Consider the following 24,378-nt stretch of genomic DNA (forward strand, 5'->3'; position numbering starts at 1 on the left):
TATGTTTGCCTTTAGAATTTCCAGTTGCTGTGTGCTTGGAATTTCAAAGGTTAATGAGGGAAATCTCCTTTATTTTACTCTCTGTGTAGCATGGTCACTGACACAGTTTCTTAAAAGAAGTGACTAGCATCTAATTGATGCTAAGAGAAGTCAAAGATTCTGTTGTCATCCACTGACCAGGTAGATTATGTGTTTATGCATGAGGACCTGCTGACTTGCAAAGAATGGTTAATGAAAACAGGACACTAATTTGCCTGTTTCATAGAACTTATGGGTGGGATACTGTTGGGAGTCTCAGAGTAAACAGATTATCCTTTCCAGTCAAAAAGCTCAGCTCTCTTAATTGCTTAGGTATAAATTAGACTCCTTGGGGTGGTGGTGGGAATTCCCAAACAGTAAAAAGGTATATAAGCAAAAAAAAAAAAAAAATCACTTCCTGAGAAGTTCAGAGCTATTTTCTGTACAAGAACTTTTCTTGTTCCATATCCAATTTTGAAAGGGCCGAACAGAAGTGCAGCTTCATTAACCTGCTCAATGCGGGATCAGCACAGATCCATTCTAGGAGGGAAGAGGCAGGAGCACACAGCTGGAGTGGAGGACTTGGGTAACCCATCACACAAGCACAGGAGTGACAGTGATGCATTTTCCTGGTTTGTGTATGTACAAAATAATCAAGGCCAAAAAAAAAAAAAATGGCATGCTTGGGAGCAGACCTTATCCTATAAACACCAATTCTCTTCCCTGCTGAAAAGTATGTAAGACAGAGATGTTCACTTGGGGGAGAGGAGGCTGATGGGGTGATTTTTCATAAGAAGAAAGAATTACGCTTGGGGGTTTGGGGACTCTTAAGATTGTTTTTACATGCATTTTGCATATATTGTACCTGTAGTAGTTGAATGTGTTCTATACCTACTCTGTTTTATGTGAAAAAGTACATTCTTCTTTCTGTTTGGTGAGTTTTCCACCCCAGCAGAGCAGAGCACTCAGTAAGAGTATGTCGGGCTGCTTTTTAATGTGTGGTGCAAAAGTTAAAAATTGTGTAAAAATATTCTTTCACCATGCTTTTAGGAAAAAAAACCAGCAAAAATGGGTTTTTATCTCAATCAGTAATACAGTAGCCTGTCACAGTTCAGTAGGAAAAGCAGGCCTAATGGTTGCTGAGATTAGAAATACCTTAAAGGGGCATTATTTATCATTATAACATGGTGACATAGTGAAGCTTAATAGGCACTATGACATCCTTTTGTTTTTGTGTTTCCCTGAACACACAGTTCTCTGACAGGTGGCTATTCCTGTGTAAATTTACCCAATTATATTTGTGTAGCAGCCCTGAAAAAGCCTTAATATATTAACCATTAAAAGTCCCTGACAGTCTTTGGAAAAATGTTTTAGTGTGCCTGTGTGAATAGAGGGTTTGAATGATATGTTGGTTTTTAGGTAATTTATAAATATTATATTTAGTTGATGCATGCAAATATGATAAAATATGCATTTTCCATTGCATAGTTAACATATTCTGTTTTATCATATTCCATTTATGTTTTCCCAGGAGCAATGAGAGAGAGGAAGGAAGTTAAGTTTTAGTTGAGCATTTTGCTTTGTAGGCATTGGTGACACAAAACACTTGGCTGGTTTTATTGAAAAACAATAGTTTCAAATATTAAATTGCCTTTACTACTTATCTCTAATGTGTTTATATCATGGGAGTTCCCAGTGTGAACAAAAACAGAGTACGCAATTGAAGGCAGCACTTCAAACAAGAAATAAGGATGTTTGGTTTAGTGATTAAAAATGGAAATGTTGCTATTGAGAATCCATTCTTCTGAAATTTTCTGATGTTTTTGATAGTTCAGTAAGCTATGGGCCCTTCCATATGAATCAAAACTTTCTTTATTCATATTTTGTTGTTGTAGGCTTTGGCTCCAAATTCAGGTGAGCTATTAATCTAAGATTTGGAAGGCATTTCTGTAGAATATAGTATATGGACAGAGACTCAAATAAGTCAACTTATTTTATAAAAAGGCCTCTTTGCCATTCCTGAGTTGGGTGGGCAAGGAAATAAATTGAAGTAAAAATTGTACCATGAGGCTAGAAAACAGTTTTAGGATTTTTCAAAAATTAATTAAGTGTATCTCCAGGGTAAATAGATAACTATAGAATCTATTGCCCAGAGAGAGTTTCGTATTATTACACATTTTAACCTTTCTTTTCAAATCCTGAACCTGTGCTATGCAGTAGACACCTACCATTAGTATAATTATATTTTATATACTATCTGCCATAGCAACAGCGTTGAAAATACTGCATAAAATGAAATGGTAAGATTTGTAAGGATATTAGAACCAAGCAATTAGAATACGCAAGTTGTTTACAGTAGATGAAAAGAAATTATTTAATTGCTATTATCAAAGGACACTTGAGTACCTGCATATAATTGAGTTGTCTTTGATTTACTTATTAATGTCTCCCTGAAACCATCAATTGCCACTCTTACCATCAATGTATTCATGCTTTTATACTTAAGGAGTGCTTAGACAACAAAACCCCACATTTCTATCCGGCCCTTCATCTTGCATTCTTTATCTATTTCATTCTTTGTCTGTCATTCAGTTCTTTATCTATTGAGCACTCAGCATTAGCAATAAGTAGTAATAACTTCTACACTGAGTTCTCTCAAACCCCCAAACCCCAGTACAATCCTACATGGCTGTTGCCATTCACTACACTACTACACTAATAGTTTAGTAGCTCTAGTGTGGGCACTCGCTCCCAGAACTGGAAGGGTGTGTGCAAAGACTCTTGTCTTCATGGGGTCAGGTTGGGTCCTGACACAGTGGCTGCAGGCAGCGCCAGTGGCAGCATTGTCCTTGGAAAGAGTCAAGGAAGAAGCAGCAGCAGCAACCCAAAAAGGGGCATGATGAAGAGGCAGAGACAGCTGCAGCAGCAGCTGCTGCCTGGCAAGAGTGTGAGGGAAGGGGAGCAGCAGGAGCAGCAGTAGGTGCAGGATGGCATGAAGGGAGGAAAAACGCCTCAGCTGAAGCCCTAACTGGAGACATTGAGAAGTTATGGCAGCAGAAGTCTTCCTGACTTTCGCCAGTTCTCCATCCCAACTGCCTTCTGCTGCTACAAGGCTGTGAATGTTTATTTTAGGTCAATGGACCATGGCTAGGGAAGCCCTGGTGTAGCACCTGTAGGAGTGATGACTTGTACTGCATTGTCAAATGGAGGCATCTTCTTTAACTCAGGGGTGCATCCCCTAGGGAATGTCATCATCAGAAACTAAAGTATCTGGGAGGTGTATGTGCTTCCCCAGATAGGTTACAGGTGATGAGGACATTCTCAGGATTGCAATTCCTGACTCAGGTTCCCAGAGCATGGTTTGTCTTGTTTAACTGTGTCTCCCTTAGGGACAGCATGTGATGAGGAATCCCACACCTCCTTTCTGAAACTGTACTCTCTGAAAGCAAGTACTGCAGTGTTGGCCATGGAAATACAAAGCTTCTGCATGCTGAAGCCCTTTTTATTGAAACAAACCTTAAGAAGTTTCTCTGTGGTAACACAAGTCTTCTGTAACAGAATCAGAAATTTCATAATCAAAAAGGAAAAAAAGGGGATGTTGATTTTTTTTTTCTATATGCAGTAATTCTTAGTATGCTGGTTTGTCCAGGACCCATGAAAACTTAAGAATCCTTTTCCTTTTAAATAAATTGAGCACTACTTTTGAAAGTTTATCTGCTGTCCTCTTCAGTGAGCAGCAATAGACAAAATAAGTATTGTCCTCCTGTGAGACACAACCAGGCAGAATAGCACCGACTTACTGATTGAGGAGGAGGAGGACTGTGGGTGGGGCAGTGTCCTTGATTTTCTCAGGGTCACAAGGTTTTTTACTGCAGATGTTCATCACCAAGAATCTGTCATAAAGTTGTAATTAATAGCTGTTGTGCCCGTAATGTAACCTGGAGGAGTCACTTCACATAATGGAGAAAACAATGAAAAATATTGATGGCTGTTCTGGGTAAATCAGTGACTCAGTAGAAAACATTTGGTTGATTTTTGTATTTGGTAGGTAGTCAGGGGATACTGCAGTCACCCCACAGTTGGCCTCCTTGCCAGCTGGCATTACAAGTGGATCAGCATAATTAATTTCAAAATCAGTCAGCATATTATACTGGGCAACATTTGCTTCTGAAAAAAACATGAAATAATAGAAATCTTTGGTCCAACTAAAGTCTCTCCATTTCCTTATCTCATCAGCTTTATAGATTTCTTCATTTTATGTGTAATATCCCCTGGCAGGGGTGGTATTTTGCCTGCTACATTAACAGATGCTGATGAGTGTAGTAGTTTGTTGAAAGCTGAACACAAAATCTCATTCTGAGCAGGTGGGAAAGCCCTGGTCTTGCAGCTGTAGGAGAAGAAAGAGTCATGATTTATAAAAGAATAAGGCACTGGCACATTGCAGACACCAGAAACAGTAGTGTAATTCACAGCAGAATTGTGATGGTGACAAGTGACGTGTTTTTCAGACTGTCATCTGCTCTCATGTGTTGTTTATTTTCATTGTGGTATGGGAGATTCATGTTTTGGATACTGTTGCATGCATCTAGAATATAGGCCTGTGTACTTCTCCATGTCTCAGTAGTTCAGCCTGCTTGACAAAAAAGCCATGCAGGTGAATGGATGTTCACATGTGGTTTCTCTGAGCTGGTTTGTTTGAGTTTCCTTGGTTTTAGCGGTTACTGTGAGAATATGACCTGAAAATTTGTTTCCATTCTAAAGATACACTTTTAAAATTATTTTAGTAATAATTTTCCCCACAATTGTCTTCCTTAGAAATGAATTCTGTGGTCTTTGATTCTTCTAAGACTACCTTTCTTTCAGTATGCTCTGCATGATGTGTTATGTCTGTGGGCATGTTTGTATTGCCTGGTAATTTTATAACAAGAAGATACATCATGCAATAGAATCACAGAATCACTAGGTTGGAAGAGACCTCCAAGATCATCAAGCCCTAGCACCTCAACTAAACCATGGCACCAAGTGCCACATCCACTCTTTTTCTAAACACACCCAGGGATGGTGACTCCACCACCATTCCAGTACTTTATCGCTCTTTCTGTAAAATTTTTTTTCTAATATCTAACCCATATTTCCCTTGACACAGCTTGAGACTGTGTCCTCTGGTTCTGTCAGTCACTGCCTGGAGAAAGAGACCAACCCCACCTGACCTACAAACACCTTTCAGGAAGTTGTACAGCGTAATAAGGTCACCCCTGAGACTCCTTTTCTCCTAAATAGAGCCCCTTGGTTATGTATTAGAAGAAACACCGGGTACTTTTTAGGATGTTGAAACAATTTGTCATTGGTGTGAGTGCCAGCTCAGATGTAATGAATGGCCAATCCTTCTCTTTCATGAAAAGACACCAAAATCACTGAAGATACTCTGTCAATATTAGCTGATAAATATGCAGAGGCCTCCTTTGCGTATGCAACAATTATTGTGGTATCTCCAGAATCAGATCAGGAGGCACATTTTGTGAGTAAAAAATCTAACAGAAAAATCACAGTAGAATATTATAGTATTGATTTTAAGTAATACATATTTAATATATTTTCTTTCAGGAGAAGCCCCTGACCAAATCTCTACAACGAGGAGAAGATCCCCAGTTTGATCAAGTAAGACATTTGAAATTACATTATTTCCATTCCTCAGGCTAAAAAGAGGAGTGCATTGGAAGGCATTCTAGTTGTTGTTGCTTATTGCAAAAGTAATATTTCTTGATGTGCTTTGGTAGAATAAGTGGTTGCCTAACCACTATATTGGATATATATTTGAGGAATTTTTCCTGTTTCCAAGGTCTGTTTTTCTGCCATAGAACTTGTCACTTTTTTACAGTGTATTAGGCACATGTGTTTTTTCTTGTCTGTTTCCCCCGATGGGGATCTTGAGGAAAAATTTGTACCTTTTCAAATTATGTGGTTTTTGAAATAAGTGTGTGGCCCCCAGTCTTTCATTTAAGAGGTTCTTTTGTAGTTACTATGAGAGCCTATAGAATCATGGTTGTTGCCATCAGTTTTATCAGCCTAGTTTGCCTCTGTAGCTGTGACTCAGCATGACTTATGTGTGTGTTGCACTTCAAGTAGGCTGAGCCAACATGTTGTGTTTAAAATTAAGTGTAAGTTCAATTGTCAGGATAAATGCCTGTATATGAGAAGGTAGATAATTATTAGAAAAATGGTAGGCAGAGAAAAAGTATTAAAAATTAAGTAGAGTTTATATAATTGGTCTGATTTCATTTAGTAGAAAAATAAAATTTTAATTAATAAAGTGAAATTTTTATCTGGCATTAGATTAATTTATTAGGTAAGGGAAATAGGACAAGTATAAAAATAAAACCAAGAGCAGTATACACACTTCTAATTGATTACATAAAGCAATTTACTTTTGTCAACAGTCTTTATTTTTGATAGCAACATCTAGAATAACCTATTTTGAAATAAAGGAAGATAGGTTCTAAAGAGTTTAAGTTACATAAAGGATGCCAAAACTGGCAAATCTCACTCCCCACAAAGAGGAATGATAAACTCTAGGTGTGCTACTGCTGTCACCATTGCTACTGACTCCACATCTGCCCACACCACTGTGCTTCCAGTAGGGCCAGAAACACAGGACAGAAACACAGAGCAGAAGCAGCAGCAACAGCAATAATTCAAAACGAAGCTATGACCAGTGCTATAAGATACAGGTACTATATTGATTGACTTTGGGAGAGAAGATAAGTACAACTTCAGTACCTCAGCTGGACATTTACTGAGTTTTCTGAGACATTTTGCCAGAAGTAAAGATGCCTTGTGAGACTCCACTGGCATTCACTAAGGTTCACTTTGTAATTTTAGCTTGACAAAGTGGCTCTGTGTTGTTCTGTAGCTGCTTTTTGGGGAGAGGGAGCCTGTTTGGAGGGCTGCTCAGCGCAGGAGGTGAGCAGAAGAGGTGAGACTTCTGCTACATCCTGGGGAGCTCCCTGTCCACCTCACTGACCGTGGAGACTCCGCAGGGAAACCAGCCACTGCAGGCTAAAGGAGGTTCTTTCTGAGTACTCCCTACCTGCTTCATGAAATTCTTTGTGGTATTCTGACCTTAATTTTATATACATGTTCTTTTCCTTCCTGTGGGAAGAATGTTACACTCAAATAGGAAAGTAAAACAAATTAAGCCACCCAGGTGCAAACCTTGTGATACTGTTCCTGAAGTGCATTAAACAAATTCATAATGGGTGGCCGTGATTTGATTAAATATTTATGGTTTAGCAAATTTTGGCCCTTTAAAAGGAAGAATTGGAAGACTGATAACTTCTCCTAGTTATTGGTAAGTAGACAGAAAATTGAGTAATTAAGTCAAGATCATTTAATGAGAGCAGCAAAAGCTTCCTAGAGTGAAGCAACGGTGTGTTTAATGCCAGAGCAATTTACTCTGAACGTAGGCAGGAGGAAAAAAAAACAGACACAAACCAAACACCAAGGTAAATTTTGTTATATATGACATTCATGTATCTTTCTGTCCACATATTTGAAGTCCTACCTATGTGCAAAGTTGATAGAAAAGTACAGTGGTGAGATTGACTTAGATGTCTTGTCAGAAAACCTTGCTTTCAGTTGCTTGAAATTCTTAGAGCAAACTATTTAAGCTGAAATTTTCAGAATTTGTCAGCCTCTGGCCAGGTTGCTGGTAACGTTTCCTTTTTTAGTTTTCACATTATTTTCTACTTAAACAGCATTATCATTTTGAGATGTTCTGGTGCTCCTGGGATTGATGTAGGCCTGTGATCAGCAGATGGAACCCTGAACCTGGCTTGCGAGCCCATTTTCAAGAACATGGTTCATACTTACAAAATTATTTCAGTTCAGTTAAATCACAGAATGATTTTAATTGTAATCAAATAGTTTGCTTTCAAAATTTTGCAGTGCACAATAGTACACCATAGTGTTTCATTCACTAGATTATGTGAGTACATCGCATTATAAAGCTGTTTTTCAAATGATAACATGTCAGTATTGTGAAGTTGTCATGAAAGTAAGGATAATAAAATGAAGGTGTGGTCTGCCTGGGAAGCTCTGAAGATCATGATATGGCATGGTACCAAAACCCAAGTAAGAAAGCATGTGCTTTTAAGTGAAACCACTTAAGTTTTATTTTTGAAGTTAACTCAAGTATTTAAAGAGTCTACAGGATGAAGGAAGACCAGGTTGGCAATCTCTTACTTCCGTTTTCCAGTTTGGATGCAGAAAGCTTTGGTGTTTATTTCTGAAACCCATAAAGTCATCTAGCAAAAAAGGCCAGCCATGGCATTCCTGATATTTTTACTACAGAAATGAAGAAGAGAAAGAGGGACAATCTCCATGAACAAACTTCTTCAAGGAGTGTCTAATAAATTTTACTTTCAGTTTTAGGACATATAAGTGACAGACTGTCAAAGGAACCTAATTTTCTTTCTTTTGACATAATCAAAATTATTTAATTTGAGTGAACTTGATAAGTGATGCTGAAGTGAGTAGGTCACTAGTTACTTTGAAATGTCTGAGCTCAATCTTCTAATGGTAAATTAAAAAGCAACAAAAATAAGGCATGACCTGATTTAAAACTTGCTTTTTGCAAGGCAGCTTCAGAGATGGAAAAAACAGCCCAAAAGTAGCTCAACAATGAGCAGAATAGCACTTTGAGCAGTAGCCAAAATAATCAGCATCAAGTTTAACACTGCAACCCCCCCAAACCATTTGAGATGGCTATGAAAACATTGCTTACTACCCCTGAATAGCTCTATCTCTGGCTCCCTGAGAACCAGCATTTTTTCCTGCCTGTTCTTAAACACCATTTTAGGAGCACTGGTTGTGATGGTGGTGATGGATCCAGTGTCTGGAAACCTGACTGGTCCAGGGCTGTTTCTTTCCGTACAGGTGTAGTCAGTGTCTCCTGTTGGGCAGACAGCATGTCTGGCTGCCAATTGCATCACCCTCCTCGAGCAAATAATAGAATCTTGAGCAATGTATGAAGTGATGATACTTATCCTGACTTGCCAGATGTCTCACCGTTGGCCTAACAAACTGCATTCCTTACACTGACTGCGTTTTCCTTTCTGGGTGTGCATGTGTATAAAGAAAATATACATAGGAAATTATGTAGGTTTTTTCATAAGGTTTTTAAATATTTTCATAGTATATTTAAAATCATGTTTTGAAAGTCCTTGATTAGACAACTCTAGTTGCCTATTGGCAAAGAGCATTACAGCTCCAGCATTAGCATTCTCTGTGTCCCCAGTTACAGAAATGTTATTAAACATTGTACTAGTGAACTATGACTTAAACTTCCTATTACGGGAAACCCTAAAGTTGCAGTACATGAAAAGATCAAAAGCTAGCAAAAACCCATAATTCTCCAAGAGGGTTATCCTCACCTAAGGAAACATTTTTATTACTCTTTTCTCCACCTCTACTAATGTATCGTTTATTCTTACCATGGTGTATAAATGTTCCATGAACTGACAACACTGGAGGCAGAAGAAGGGCACTGTGTAATCTTGGAATGAGCTACAGACTCTTTTCCATATAAAAAACATAAAATTAATGCAATGTTTTGGCCATGGAAGTGAAAATTTAACAGGGAGGCTTACTCTTCATATGAAGCTAGCTATCCGAGGTGCCTGTTGCTGAAGTTTCAGCATGAACTGCACAAAAATGCTCATTCTTGTTACAGTTTTATTTTACTGCTCTCTTCTTAGAAGTGCACTAGGTTGAAGACTACAGATTGGAAAGCAAAAACATTTAATATTTTATATACTTAAAGGAGATTAAAGAAAGAAATCAGCCAAGGTAAAGGAAGAAAACTAAAAGGAATAATCACAATAATAAAAAAGTGGCAAATGCAACAAATACATAAGGCACTAAGCAGCATACTAACAAAAAAGCATCATTTTTCATAACAGCCTAAAAGTGATTAATGATATGTTGTTAATGATTCTTATCCAATATTATTTTTTAGATGCAGTTAATGAATACTGAAATCATTGTTGCTGCAGTAACTCTGCAGTTGGACACCTTTGTGTTTTCCCTTTCCCTGAGTTTTACACATTGCCCTTCATGACCAGAAAAAGGCACAGGGTTGAGAAAGTATAAGAAATGGTGGTCATGGGGTCATAAAATTACCTTTGGCTCCCGGTCAGAGATTTGGGTTCAAGCAGTGCATAAAGAAGTGTATCTAAAGGCAAAATTAAAGGTAACACCTTCAGAACTGAATTTACTGTCCACTAAAAATAAATGAGTTCTCATGTAAACTGTTATGTTGGCAGTAAAATAGCTATAAACATTGGTAGTGTATAAGCATGCTAGCTGGAATTACCCATCCACAAAATTACGGTACTAAAAAGTCCTGCTTTCTTTTTTTGTCTCACAAAGCCAAGGCCATTAATGAAAACTAGTGAGTTCCACTTGAATAGTTACCAGTTTTAACCATTTCCAGGGAGATTTAACTTCACAGCGTGGTCCAAAAAAAAAAATACTTAGAAAAAAGATGTGAATGAAAGGAGATCTCCACAATCACAAATGTATTCAGTAGCATTGATAGAAAGTGTAAAACCTTACTTGTCCTTGTCCATTACTTAGAATCTGCGCAACAACAACTTAAAAATAAAATATGCAGAAACTGTGCAAAAAAGAGTCACAAGAAATGAACCAAGACTGTGCAAAAATGAAGAACTGCAATTCTGCTTTATTAAAATGGCAATAAAATGCCCATTCACCATACATATTGACATATGTGGTAGAGAAAAAGAATGCGAGGCCAAGAAATTAATGATACTGTTGAAAATTGGGTGCAGTTTTGAATATATTTTGTGTTAAAGCACATATAAATTCATTAGTGAAATAAAAAGTAATCATACCGATTTGCTGTTAGTGGAAACACTTCTTATACTTGAATTTTGACATTATAGCAAAACTTCTATGGAAGTATATAAATTGTAGTGAGCTGTCCGAGCAGAATTTCATTAAATTTACTCTTGCATTTTAATTCAAAATAAATATAAAGCATTTGCATAAAGTATATTGATGCTCTGTGAATGCAGGTTTTAAACAGCTCCCTGCTTGTGCAGCTTTCTTATCCTTAAGCTCTACAGTAGGTAGTTCATTTATGATGGAAGAATATGATCATTTGTCCAACAAGGACATATTTGTACATCTGTGCACTCCCTTTCAGGAGAAGCACAGAGCTAGAATTCATCTCACTCCTGGACTTACTTCCAGTAAATGAAAGGGTTGAGTAACCAGCATGCTGGCTAGACTTCCCTCCCTTCCTGTTCCCTGAGAGCCAGGTCTTTTCCCAGTCCACCCTTCCTTCCTGTCTTAAAAGTGCAATGACAGAAAGATTAAAAAAAAAAAAAAAAAAGGAAAAAATAAAAAGCTATATTGACCTTTTATCCCAAATGGAGACAGACACTGTAAAGTCAGCAGAGAAAGTATGGCATGAGTTTTAACCAGAATCACTTTGACTTTTTCTGGTGAAATTGTGTAGGTGGAATTTAGAGAACTGTTGTTATTAGTATGTCAGTGAACATGCAGGAAGACCTGATTGAAACAACTTTCATTTATGGTTAGATGCTGCAATTTCTGAAAAGGTATTTGGGGACAGACTTTTTAGGAGGGCCCAAGGAAACAGAACAAAGGCTAAGGGTTTTAAACTAAAAGAGGATCAATTTTTACTAACTAGAAGGAAGATATTTTTTTCTGTGAGGCTGGAGCAGGTTGCCCAGAGAAGCTGTGGATGTCCTGTCCCTGGAAGTGTTCAAAGCCAGGTTGGTTGAGGCTTTGATGAGCCTGGCCTAGTGGAAGGTGTCCCTGCCAATGTTCGGGAGGTTGGAACTAGATTACCTTTAAGGTCCTTTCCAACCCAAACCATTCTGTGATTCTATGATTTTATTATTTTTTTCTGGTCTTGCCTAGAAACCCATTTTCATTGTATTTCATCATTAACAAGCAGTGTTGTGCTAACTTCATGAAAAGTTTTGGAAAACAGTAGAGAAGTGAGTTGGCAGTGTATAGTTTGCCCTGACACCAAGTGATTTTTTCTGAGTATCTATCTGAAACCTTATCACTTAGAAGGCTTTGGTTAATTGAGCCTGAAGTCCTAAAGTAATTCTTTATGAAAAGCCTCCTGTCACTGCTGCAAGCAGTTGCTTCATGATATCTTCCACAGCAACTTGTTTCATATTTCAGATAATAAAATCTATTGCAAAGACTAGATTGAAAGTTTTCCAGAAATATTACTTTATGGAAACTTTTAATTTAGTAGGGGCAGTTGTTATATCTTTCTAATGCAGCATGTTTAATTTTAGGCTATAATACATTAATAATAATACTTCATCCTCCAAGCGTCTCATTAACTTTCATCCACAATGTCACTGTGAATTAGTTAAATTCTGAGGCTGAATAACTACAAAAGAGATTCAGAGTTACTAATCTAGACTGTCATCCACAAAAGTTCTCAATTAAGGCTGTAGTCGTATTTGTGAACGCTTGGTCTGCCAATTTTGCTCTTGTCTTAGTCACAGCATTCACACAAGTGTGGTGTTACATGAGACATTAAACTCTGTTGTTTTCCACAAGCAATGAAACGTGCTGGTTTAAGTTTAAGCATGAGGATAAACCTGACAGTTAATTACAGGATCAGTGTACTTGGCATGTAGTACACGCTTCAGTTCTTCACTCCTGATACTCAGCACTTTGCAGGATCAAACCCTGCATGATCTTGAGATGGTCAAAAATCTCCAGATCACTAATTTCTTCCCTGTTTTAAATAGTTGTTTTTTATTTTCTTAGAATGTTCACAAATGCTGTAGCTGTGAACATTCAGTTCCAATACATATATTATCCTCTTGAATAATAATGGGGTTTTTTAACACTGCTTTTTGATCTTTTCATGTTTTGTAGTTTTATGGTTTCCTGTAATAGGATGTTTAAGTCACAGTTCAGGCCAACATGCTCAGTAACATTTCTGTAGTTGGTGACACAGTTAATACTGAGTGAGTAGTAATCTTCTTATCTACTATGCCACTAGAGCTGTTTAATCAGCAACCTCTAAGGAATAATTCTAAACTATGTTTTGCTTTTTTGTGCCCACAAAGACACAAGAAACTCTAAACATATCCCTATGTATAAAAGAGAAGTTTTCAGGGTTTTTTCTGTTTTCAGGTGTGTGACCCTCAGAGTAAGATGCATGCATCTGTATGGCCAGTTTATTAAAATTATTGCAGAACTTGTGGTATTTCTCAATATATTCTGAGTTTCGGGGGGGCATCCAGCAGTCAGATACAACCCCTGAAGACAGTACCTCTGATTCATTACCTTTTCTTTCCTTACAATCTATTTGAACTCAAATCATCGTGTAACAAATCAAAATAACCTGCTTGAAGCTAGATGATTTTCTGGTATGTTGAAAGATGTTACACACTATTTTAATGCATTTTAATATCAACAATATAAAGACTCTATCAACATATATTCCCGTGTTCCATTTCTGTTTATGATCTATAGAATCATAGATTTGTTTAGGTTGGAAAATACTTTTGAGATCATCAAGTTCAACCACAAACCTGGCATTGCCAAATCTATATACTAAACCATGTTCCTATGTGCCATGTCCACACACCTTTTAAAGACGGGAAATGCAGAATATTAAGTCACTGCTTGTACCATAGTACTAAAAAAATAGATGCGAACAAGAAAAAAAACATTGAATTAGTACTTTTTTTAAGGAGCAGAGAAAACCTGAACAGCATTTCATGTGTTGATTTGTTGTATTTTCCTAACAGGTTATAAGCTCAATGAGCTCTCTTTCAGAATATTGTCTACCCTCTATCCTGCGCACTTTGTTTGATTGGTATAAAAGGCAGAATGGCATAGAAGATGAATCTCATGAGTACAGACCAAGGACAAGCACTAAATCCAAAAGGTATGATTTTGAATATGCATAATTGATAAATTCTAAGGTAAACTGTGTTACATTTCACCTGTCAGCTTGTATGAGGTACCAGTTGCTTGAAAGTTGTATGTTTTTTCTGCTTGTTCCTGAAACTTTTCTCTTGGCTTCTTGATGGATGGAATAATTGTGTCCTTCACATTATGCTCTTCATAGTTCAAACATAACAGTGCTGTTGTAATTGTCTTACTGATGTTTTGGATGCTTTCACCTCATCTAAATACCAGTTTTTATAAACTGTATTTACTCAAGTGATTGGGCAATAATTCTGTGTCACTTGGAAGAATTAAAAAATAAAAAAATAAATATATATATAAAAATATATAAAATATATATTAAAAAGTAACACATAAAAAAATCACACATACCTACCCTCAATCTGAAAACTTGAGAATCAGTCAGTGAGTTTTAGCAACATACCTCTTAAAAGTAACAAGCATGCAAAAATAATGGTATCAGTAGTTTCTCAGCGATAAGGCAGCAGACTGATCTTGGTTATATTGGGATCTGGCAGTGTGATTCGGGTATATGTTTCAAACTTGGAGTTTTTCTGAATACTTCAGTACTACATTTGCACACTTGGATGAAACAGCAGGAGAATCAACACTGTCAGACCTGGTGTTCAGAAATGCATAGGCAGTTCTTCACATTGGGATTGTATTATAACCCAGTAACTACAAAAGGCAGTAGTTGCTGGAACCAAGGGGTAGGGGCTAGGTTTAGATACCAAGGTAGAAATGAAGGTGGACTCTTTATGTCAGTAGAAGTAGGCGGTATGAAGACACAGTTCATTAATTAGATGTCTGCTTTTGGATGACATGAATCCTTGTCTTGAATTGCTTCTTTCTCTCAATTTGTTCCACGACTACCTGCTCATAAATAGCTGTCTTTGGGAACTCCACCCAAAATTTAGTTGAAAGTCAGTTGAGCAGTGAAACAAGACCACTCTGTCAATTGCCAGTGTTACAGAAAGAATGTATAACAACTCCTTTCTCCAGTTAATGTAAAACCAAAGGAAACCAAAATACAAATAACTTCCTTAATCACTGAACAAGTTGTACTCTTAAATGCCTCATTACAAATACACAGATACAATTGAAATCACTAAAACTCTCAATGTTTATAAGAATTATGCTGAATGTAGACAAAAAACTCACTGAAATCATGTTAAATGCTTCAAATGGACTGCAGAACTGTTTCTTTAATGTTTTATTTTAGCTAAAGTACTGTATATTTCCTGTTAACTTTTCAGTACACATTGAAACTTTGATCAGTTGATTCAAATAGGTAATTTTTGGTATTTTTCTTGGAAGCTATTCACCTCAGACTTTTGTTCCTCTGTGTTGTTCTGTACAAGAAAGGCGTTTGAAAAGTTTGACAGGTGTTGCCAAAGTTTAAAAATTAACACTGGGACAGTTTTTAAGAGATAATATAGTTTGGTTGTGAATTCTCCATTGGTGCTTATTAGGCATTTTTCAAAATTCTTGATAAGTCTAAAAATTAATTTAATAGCACAAAGTTACATTTGCCTCCAGAGTGTAATTAAGAATGGTCTAGAGTGGTGTATAAGCAAAGAATTTGAAATTAAATCTATTTATTAGAATACAGAATCTACAAGTTTCCTTGATTTTGTTTTGTTTTGTTTTTTTATTATTGTTGTGTATCTTTAACTGGGGAAAAAAAAGAGGGAGGAAATGGATAAGTGATATTTAAGCATTAGAAAGAACGTCGCAGTAACAAGTTAGATTTGGTCTGTTTATCGCAGATTTTAAGAGCATAGCAGTACATTACTTTCTGAAATGCTGGCCTGCAGTTTAAAAGGTAGAACACAATTCCCTATTATCTGTATTTGTGTAATTGAAGAAGGCATGTGATATGAATTATGACCCTTCTCCAAAATACTGTGTTTCTTGATTTGATTTTGCAGTGATGAACAGCAGAGGGACTATTTAATGGAGAGAAGAGATCTGGCTATTGATTTTATTTTTTCTTTAGTATTAATAGAAGTTTTGAAACAGGTAGGAGTTCTTAAATTATCTGTTAACTAATAAATGATGGAAATTGCCAATGCAAGTGGATTTTTGGGATTCTTCTTTCTGTTTGCATCTTTAAGATTATAGTAAAAACATGAAGTACATCCTGCATGCTCCTTCATTGCTTTATTACTTGCACCTGTATGATACACAGCATTCTGTGCTCATACAGACCTTATTTTGCCAAGTCTTTGGAGCTGAAGTATTTCTCTTCAAAATGAAATAAACATTAAATGTCTGGCTAATTTTAGCTATTTTATTAGCTACATGCTATTTTAACTGATATATTTCTGAATGGATGATGTCCATGAGTAATGCTAGCACCAGTGTAATATATGTGTACTTTTTATATTTTATTTTGTGTTTTTAGATTCCACTTCATCCTGTTATAGACAGTTTGGTAAATGATGTAATTAACTTGGCTTTCAAGCACTTTAAGTACAAAGAAGGGTAAGGCTCTTTTTCACCAAGAATTCTATGAAAAAGATATTTTCTTATTTTTTAAATAGTTGTGGTTTAAACCGTATGTTTTCTCAGCTGAGAATTCTTTCTTGTCTCTTGCTAGGTACCTTGGTCCTAACACTGGAAATATGCACATTGTTGCAGATTTGTATGCAGAAGTAATAGGTGTTCTAGCTCAAGCAAAGTAAGCAAAACTCAGTATATTATTTCCTCCATAAATATGACAAAGTCTACTTGCTTAGCGTGTGAATATTCTGATTTTCTCACTTTCTTTAAGTATTCTGTAGGAATAAGTAATTTCAGTTCATTTGCCTTCTATTTATCCAGATGTTCTAGAACATAGGCCTCTAGGGAATCACAGGCTTTCTGCATTTTTAGTCCAGTGATACTGAAAAAATTCAACTCAACTACAGCAGCATTATTTTTCCTGTCTCAGCAATGACGTCTGTAGAAAGCCCAAAGGGCTGAAGAGAGCTGTTTTAACTAGGTTTTTTGTAGATGCTATTTTTTTCTTTAGCTGGGCAAACCTATAAATGGTTCTCCTCCTACGTAGCAACAGTATAAGGCTCTCTGCAGCTATTTCAGCTCAGAACTTAATGCATCTGCTTCTGAACCCTTCATCCTTCTCAGAACAGATGACATAAAATACTTTGTGGCTCAGATCTTAAATTTTGAATGTGAAAACTGTCAGACTCAGGATCTCATGTACCAAATACAGCATCTCATCGTAGACTTAAACCACAAACTAAGCAGATGATGAATTTTACTGCCCAGATGTACTGCCCTGTCTGTCTCCTGACACTTAGGTGTTGCTGAGGGTGAGTCTCAGCTCTACAAAAACAGTCAGTTTGGCTTGATGTGGCTGAAACAGTTTGAGATTCTGGAAATCACATAAATTCAGCTAAGGTCTTACCTGGGCCTCTAAGTAGGCTGGTTCAAATGCAAAGGGAGAAGTTGCATCTGGATCCAAAGCTTCAAAAGCTTTTTTCAAAAGATTCAACAAAGTTGACCGTCAGAGTTCTGAAGGGTCCTGCTAAGATGTTTCTATCACTGAAGTGCTTCTTCCTGCTAACCTGTTTCTTTCAGTTCACTTGGGCTGTCTGTCAAAGGGAATAACAAAAGGTTGTGACATGCTACACCTACCATGACAGTTGTGATCTTTCTATTTTGTCTCAAAAAGGGCAGGAGGTCTTGTTGGATTCTCTTGCTATATATCATTTTTTATGGATAATGTGTCTCCAAAGACATCTTCAATAGATTCATGGAGGAGACTAAAAATGATCACAGAGTCCTCTACCCCAAGTTATTGTAGTTGTTAAGTCTTAAGTGTTACTGTAATGACTATTAGGAAAAAAAAAACCTGAAGGGACAAACTGCCTATATAAATATTTACAGGATTATAATATAAACATTTTCTTTTGAAAATATTACATGTACTTGCAAGATAGCTATCTTCCATCATGGATTTTTGAAAAACATTTGAAGGGGTTATTTAAATGATATTGTTAGCTCTTATGTAAAAGAGGTGCCTGGTAATAAAATGCTTTGAAAGATGTGGTTATCTAGAAAGTCTAAAATCAGGCTGTATTCTTCCTTTGCTCAGTTTATTAGAAGTGAAAGGAAGCTAAGCAAAAAAACCCAAAACTCTTCAAATATTGAGTGAAATGGTACTTTTATACAACCTAAGTTTTATCTTCTTTAGGTTTTTCCTAGTTTATATACCTAACAACACATTTCAAATACTGATTTCGAACTTTATGAAACTAACCAATCTGGATTCATAGATTTCCTGCTGTAAAGAAGAAATTTATGGCAGAGCTAAAAGAGTTGCGGCATAAAGAGCAAAGCCCGTATGTAGTTCAAAGCATCATCAGTCTTATAATGGGAATGAAATTCTTTCGCATTAAGATGTATCCTGTGGAGGACTTTGAAGCTTCTCTTCAGTTTATGCAGGTAAAATTCTTAAATATATAGCTGTGGTTTCCTAGACCTTTTTGAATGGGCTAGCCTTTGTGTTCCATATATTTGGAAATATTTGGGGGGATTTTCCATGTATCATTTCAGCATAAACCTACGCGCGGCTACTTTCTGCATGTTCTGAACCCATTTAGCATAATCTTTCTATTCCCCTGTTTTTTCTTGGGATCACCCATATGGTTACATTGTTTGTAGCCACTCATCCATTAAAATAAATGTTTTATATAAACCTCCATGTAAAGATTACTGTATCGGTGGTGTAAATGGAGAAAAAAAAATCTATTTTAGATGCCCACAGGTAAGGATTTGGCATTGGAATACAAATATACAGGCATACAGACACACTGAGCGTTTTCTTTTAAGTCCTGAGCAGAAAGTACATTCTATTTCAGCTTTGCAATATATTCTAAACCATATTTAAGACATATTTAAGACATATTTAACAACTCAGAAAAACGTAATCTTTATTCTTGCCTTACTCTTAATTATGTAGACACGTACTAGTATGTGTCAGCCTAGTTTAAGTCATCCAGAGCTGGCAAAATATTGAAGTAATGTGTGTTCAGTACATTTGACTTATGAGTGAATGGTGTTGTGGCTCAGCTTTATCCGGTGTTCACTATCATTAAAATCTGTGGTAAAACTCCTATGTAGTGAAACTGAAATTAAGATCTCTGCTTTCCCCTGCTATAATAACTCAGTACTAAATGAATTCTTGTATTTGCTACTCTGCGTCATAAGATGCACTGTGCACGTAGGAAAACCTCGTTTGCTTAGTTTGGTGAAGTACATTTCAACTCTTTGGGCAGTTTGTCTGTTCGAGTATCTTCATGCAGTGTTTCATCTAAAACCTGTGTCACACCAGTGCTGCTGTAGGAGAGAGAGAGAGATGCTTTCAAAGGGTGAGCTAATTTCAGGAGTGAGCACCAGAAAAGTCTGTTGTCCCACAGAGAGTACAGAAGCACCTCAGGAAGGCTGGCTGGAGTGACTGAAGCCATGTGTTGTATAATCCTGTTAGTACACAGAAAAAAAAATATGCATGATCTGAGGTGTAAACTGTCTGCATCACTGTGGTCAGTGAGGACCTTTCTTATACAGTCAGGGGCTGTTTGGGCCTTGAACCTGGAGATAAAGTAACGGGGGCAATAGGATTTGTCATCCTCAGAGAAGTTGTATACACAAGTGGGTGGATGCTTATCTCCCCTCCCTCACTTCCTGAGCACCACAGCTCTCTGTAGAGTAGTTTGCTGCATATTTAGGACTAAGTCTGTTTTTATTTTTTTCTTAATCCCCACTTGCAGGCTGGAAATTGTCCTCACATGGCTCAATTCCATATTGACCCTCAATATGCAACAAATCCTAGCAATGAAATTCATCCAAAAATATTTACAGTAAGATTATTCATTGCCATGTGTATCTTAACAGAGAATCACATTCCTTTTTTGGCCTCTCAAAGCATTGTGTAAAGCAATCCATGTTGACTATTAGTTTTGCTCCTGAAGATACACACAGGGAAGGCATGAGGTCAGCCCCTGAGTCCAACTCCATTTCCCGATCAAAACACCACCAGGCTCAGCTGGAGTCAGTGGAGACTTTCTGGATTAGAGTAACAGCTCCTTGATCTTGACTTATGTCCTGCTTTGTGCTTGCTGCAAAATGCAGATTTAGAAGTTAAGAGGCAAATGTTTTCAGTGGGATTTGCAGGATAAAAATAGTCACCGATACATGATACGCATTCAGCAAACGTTCAAAGGTCTTTATTCCAGCTGATAAGCAATGTATGTTTCTTGTGTTTTGTTTGGTTTTTTTTAGGAATGTGCACATTATTTCCTTGAAGTTAAAGACAAAGATATCAAGCATGCACTGGCAGGACTGTTTGTTGAAATTCTTGTCCCTGTAGCTGCTGTGAGTTTATTTTTGATTTTGTTGGCATAATTTTTTAAAATTAGATAAACCAGCTTGTGAAATAGAGTTTTACTAACATGAAATTTTCTTTCAGGCTGTTAAAAATGAAGTGAATGTCCCCTGTCTGAGGAACTTTGTTGAAAGTCTGTATGATACAACGCTTGAACTTTCATCACGAAAGAAACACTCACTGGTTAGTAACCCTAAGAAGCAGAGGTTAAAAATCTTTGTCACAAATATTTCTGAGCAAGACTCTTGGGAAATTGCAAAACATTTTATTTGCATTTGACTATAACCAATATATTTCTATTTGCAGGGAAGATTATTGTGTTTCCAGAAAATAACTGTACTTATTTTACTTATTATATGATCTCAATTAGTCTGAATCAAATATATTGTCAGCTTCTGGTTCTGAGATTATTAAATGGTTAGGTTTTCTCATAGCTGTTATGTGTAAACATTAGGAGAAGAGAAAGAATAGAGTTCACTTCTCGTCAAGCAAGAACAAATGAGGCATGTGGGAACAACTTTTTCTCCGGCTTAAATAATACATTGTAGGAAGGAAAAAATGCCCTTTTAAATCCATAACTTGGCTACTGTGTAGCTCCCTATTTCATTTTTTTTCATGTGAGATGAACAGTGGCACTGCAGTATATTTTTGGAATCATGAGTTGATCTGAATTAAATGAGGATCTGAGTCAGTGTGATGCTGGCTGCCTTAAGCAGCCTGTCTCTCCAACTGGGTCAGCGCCCATCAGCAGTGTGGCATTAGCTAATTCATTTTGAAGTGTTGGACTTTTTAAGCAAAGAAAGTTTGTCATTTGTCCTCCTTCATTCCAGGGGAAAGTCAAAAAGACTTCCCTGTTTCCAGTTCTTTCGGCAAATGCTGTTCACTGGCGCTAGTGAAACTGCTGGGAGGACTGCAGGAGTGTGCCTGAGCTCTCTGCCTGTTACAGCATTCCCAGGGGACAGTCAGAGCATCCCCTGGGGTGCAGTCCTGATCCAGTTTGAATTAGTGGGAGGCTTGAGATGGATTTCTGATTTTACTCTGCTTGCGTCTGAGTGGCTCTGTTCCACTCTACCGAGTTAATAAAACATTGTTGGAACTGCAGCAGGGTAGAGCTTTTCTGTACAGTTTTTACATTAAATAGAACTTCCCAAACTGTGGCTATACTTGCCAAAGTCAACACTACATTCTTGAGAAAGGATTGCACAGCTGGGCCTTTGCATTTGATTGCTTGTCTACACATACCACACTGGAGGCTACATAGTTAAAAGTGACAGAATAGATTCTTGTGAGGGTGTGATTAGAAATACAAACATTGCAAGGAGGAGGAGGAGGGGAAAGGCAAACAGTAGACAGAAATAGCTGCAGTGCATATTTCCAGGCTTCCAGGAAGAAAGCACCCTCCTTAAAGTCTGAACAGGACCTAAATCAGTGTTTGGTGAATCCATACACTCACTGTACGGACAGAATGGAGGAATTAATCTTGCATCATTTTCTGTCTACAAGTGCCTCATATGAGCTAGTCATTATGGTTCTCTTGGTAGTGAATGGAGAGAATTAGGAAATTCCAGGAGATGGTATATCTTCCCTCCCAGGGTTCTTCTTAGGATGGGTTGTAACACTCTTGGAATGTTACTGAACTCTGGGATCCAATCAAGTACTCAATGGTATAGTAAGAAAGTCTTCTGTGAGAAGACTTCAGTTATCCTGTCCTGTATGTATTTTGGACATGAAGATTATAAAAATTAATTTTCTTTTGCCATTTGCTCAAGAATTTAACCTATAGCTGTAGACAGTTTATGTTATGTGTTGCTGGAACAGAAGCTGAGATTTATGATGTGTTTATAGTGTGACTGAAATTAGAATTTAGAGATAGTTTTTAGAATAATTCATCTTAAAGTGAACATTACCTTATTTTTGACTAACACCTTTTAAGTCCTGACTAGGTTTATTAGCATTACAACTGAAACCTTAGTATTCTTGAAATAGCAGAGTCAGTTTCAAATCATTAGGAGCATTTTAGCTTTTTACAAGTGTTAAGATAAGTGTTGACAAAGAGGCTGAGTTCCATTATTTCAAATTCTATGTTCTGCTTTGCTTCTTTTGTTTCTTGTTTTTTTTTTTTCACTTCACAAGCTGTAACTCCCAGCAGATCCAGGCGTTCCCTGTATTTTAACACAATTCTTTAGGGTGTTTGACATGTCTTGTGGTAAATATTGTGACTGCAGATTTTGAGGAGTAATAATCATCTGATTCACAAGTTCCAAAAATCTTTGTGGGTCCTGTTGTTATAATAATAAAGTTTAGTTATTTCCATGCTTTTATTTCTCAGTAAACTGACAGAACTTAGCCCTGAGAGTGTGTAAAATTGTGCCCTGTCTTCCACTGCTATGAGTACACACGTTTGGTTTTAGTTTATCCGTGAAACATAACTAGAACAGCTTTAGAGAAGGCTCCTTTTGAATAGTACTACTTACTGATGTGTTTATGTTGGCTAGCTTGTATTGTACAAAATGGAGGAGTTAGAACTTCAAGTTTACAGTAGCTCTGTTAAGTTAGTTTTGTGCTGTGTAGACATGCAAATGGCACTGTATTGACATCCATTTCCTGTTTAGGCTTTGTACCCCTTGGTAACGTGCCTGCTTTGTGTCAGTCAGAAGCAGTTCTTTTTAAACAGATGGCATATTTTCCTCAACAACTGCCTTTCCAATCTCAAGGTTAGTATCTCCTGGTTTTAATATTGTATTCAGACTTCAGTATGCGCTGTTGATGTGTTGCATAGCCTTTTTAGGTAAATGTGCTGAGTTATTGCTATTATCTTATTCTGTACATAATTTTATTCCTGACGGTGCAAGTTCTTTAGCTGTGCAGGTTTTTTCAATAGCAAAAAAGTATTCTTGGCCCTAGTTTGAATTTCTGCTGTTCCTCTAATTCATACCAAGCCTGAGTCAAACACCTGTGAAACAGAAAAAACTTGCTGATGAAAGTTGTTGAGTTACATACCAAAACTGACCTAATAGTAACCTACTTTTTCCGCAAAAGCATTGGAAAAAAAGAACTTGTTACTACTTTTTTCAAAATGGAACTACTTGTAGGACACTAATTCCATTGCTTGTTTCACTCATGTTAAGTGTTTGCATTACAAAGAGCCCAACTATTTGAAGTTTTTTTCCTCCACGTAGCCATTGTTATTTCTTTTGCCATTTGTTAGATCTTTGAGGTTTAAGGTTAGTTTCCACTGCAGTCTGCTGTGGTACACACTGTTCAATGCACATATTCTAGTTATCATTACTGGTCCTCCATGTGCCTTTTACTTTTGCAATAACTTTCTCAGTTCAGAGGCAAATATCTCTTCTCCAAAAGTTGAGTTCTCAAGATTATCAAGAAGGCATATATTACATCCTTTTTTGCTCTTGCTTTCTGGTTGTGCTTCCTCACCATCTTAATGAAACAGTTTGTATTGCCTCTCTTCATATGGATCCTACTGTTAAAAAAGCTCTTTAGAATGTTCAGTCTGCCTGAAGATTTCTTTCTGCCAGTACCCAAATACCTTACTTTTGGTAATGATGCCTTATAATGCTACTTGCAAAGAGATTCAGAAAATAAGCATGTTGTTACTGAAACTAGTTTTATGAGGTTTTATGCAGTTGTACAAGCTTCAGAAAAGGCAAAGCCAGCTGGGAATATATATTTTTCTGAAAATTGAGGAGATCCTGACAAATTATTTGAAACCATCTTAGAAAATATAAGAAAAGTTGGTCCTATCTTACTGATTGAAAATAAAATTGGAATTTATCTTGCAACCTGTAATTCATTGATATATATTTCAATTTATAGGGCTCTCAGAAAGAACTCTCTTTCTCTTTGGGGAGAAAGTTAGGTAGCTGAATACATGGCTAATGTAAGAAAGTGGCTGGCCACTCCTTCCCAGTACAGAGCAGGAGATGCCTCAACCATTGAAACAATCTTTT

General features: G+C 36.9%; 1 protein-coding gene across 1 annotated transcript in view; it reads left to right on the forward strand.

Moving 5' to 3' along the window:
* Nucleotides 1–24,378, forward strand: part of FRY (FRY microtubule binding protein) — a 154,659-nt gene that overhangs the window by 38,241 nt on the left and 92,040 nt on the right. Inside the window, 9 exon segments of the mRNA XM_062514919.1 lie at nt 5,623–5,676; nt 13,857–13,996; nt 15,951–16,041; nt 16,427–16,506; nt 16,622–16,702; nt 18,303–18,471; nt 20,308–20,400; nt 20,495–20,593; nt 23,023–23,124. Coding sequence (XP_062370903.1) covers nt 5,623–5,676; nt 13,857–13,996; nt 15,951–16,041; nt 16,427–16,506; nt 16,622–16,702; nt 18,303–18,471; nt 20,308–20,400; nt 20,495–20,593; nt 23,023–23,124 — 909 coding nt within the window.

This window comes from Cinclus cinclus, chromosome 2 (genome assembly GCF_963662255.1).
Source record: "Cinclus cinclus chromosome 2, bCinCin1.1, whole genome shotgun sequence".
NCBI classification, from domain to species: domain Eukaryota; kingdom Metazoa; phylum Chordata; class Aves; order Passeriformes; family Cinclidae; genus Cinclus; species Cinclus cinclus.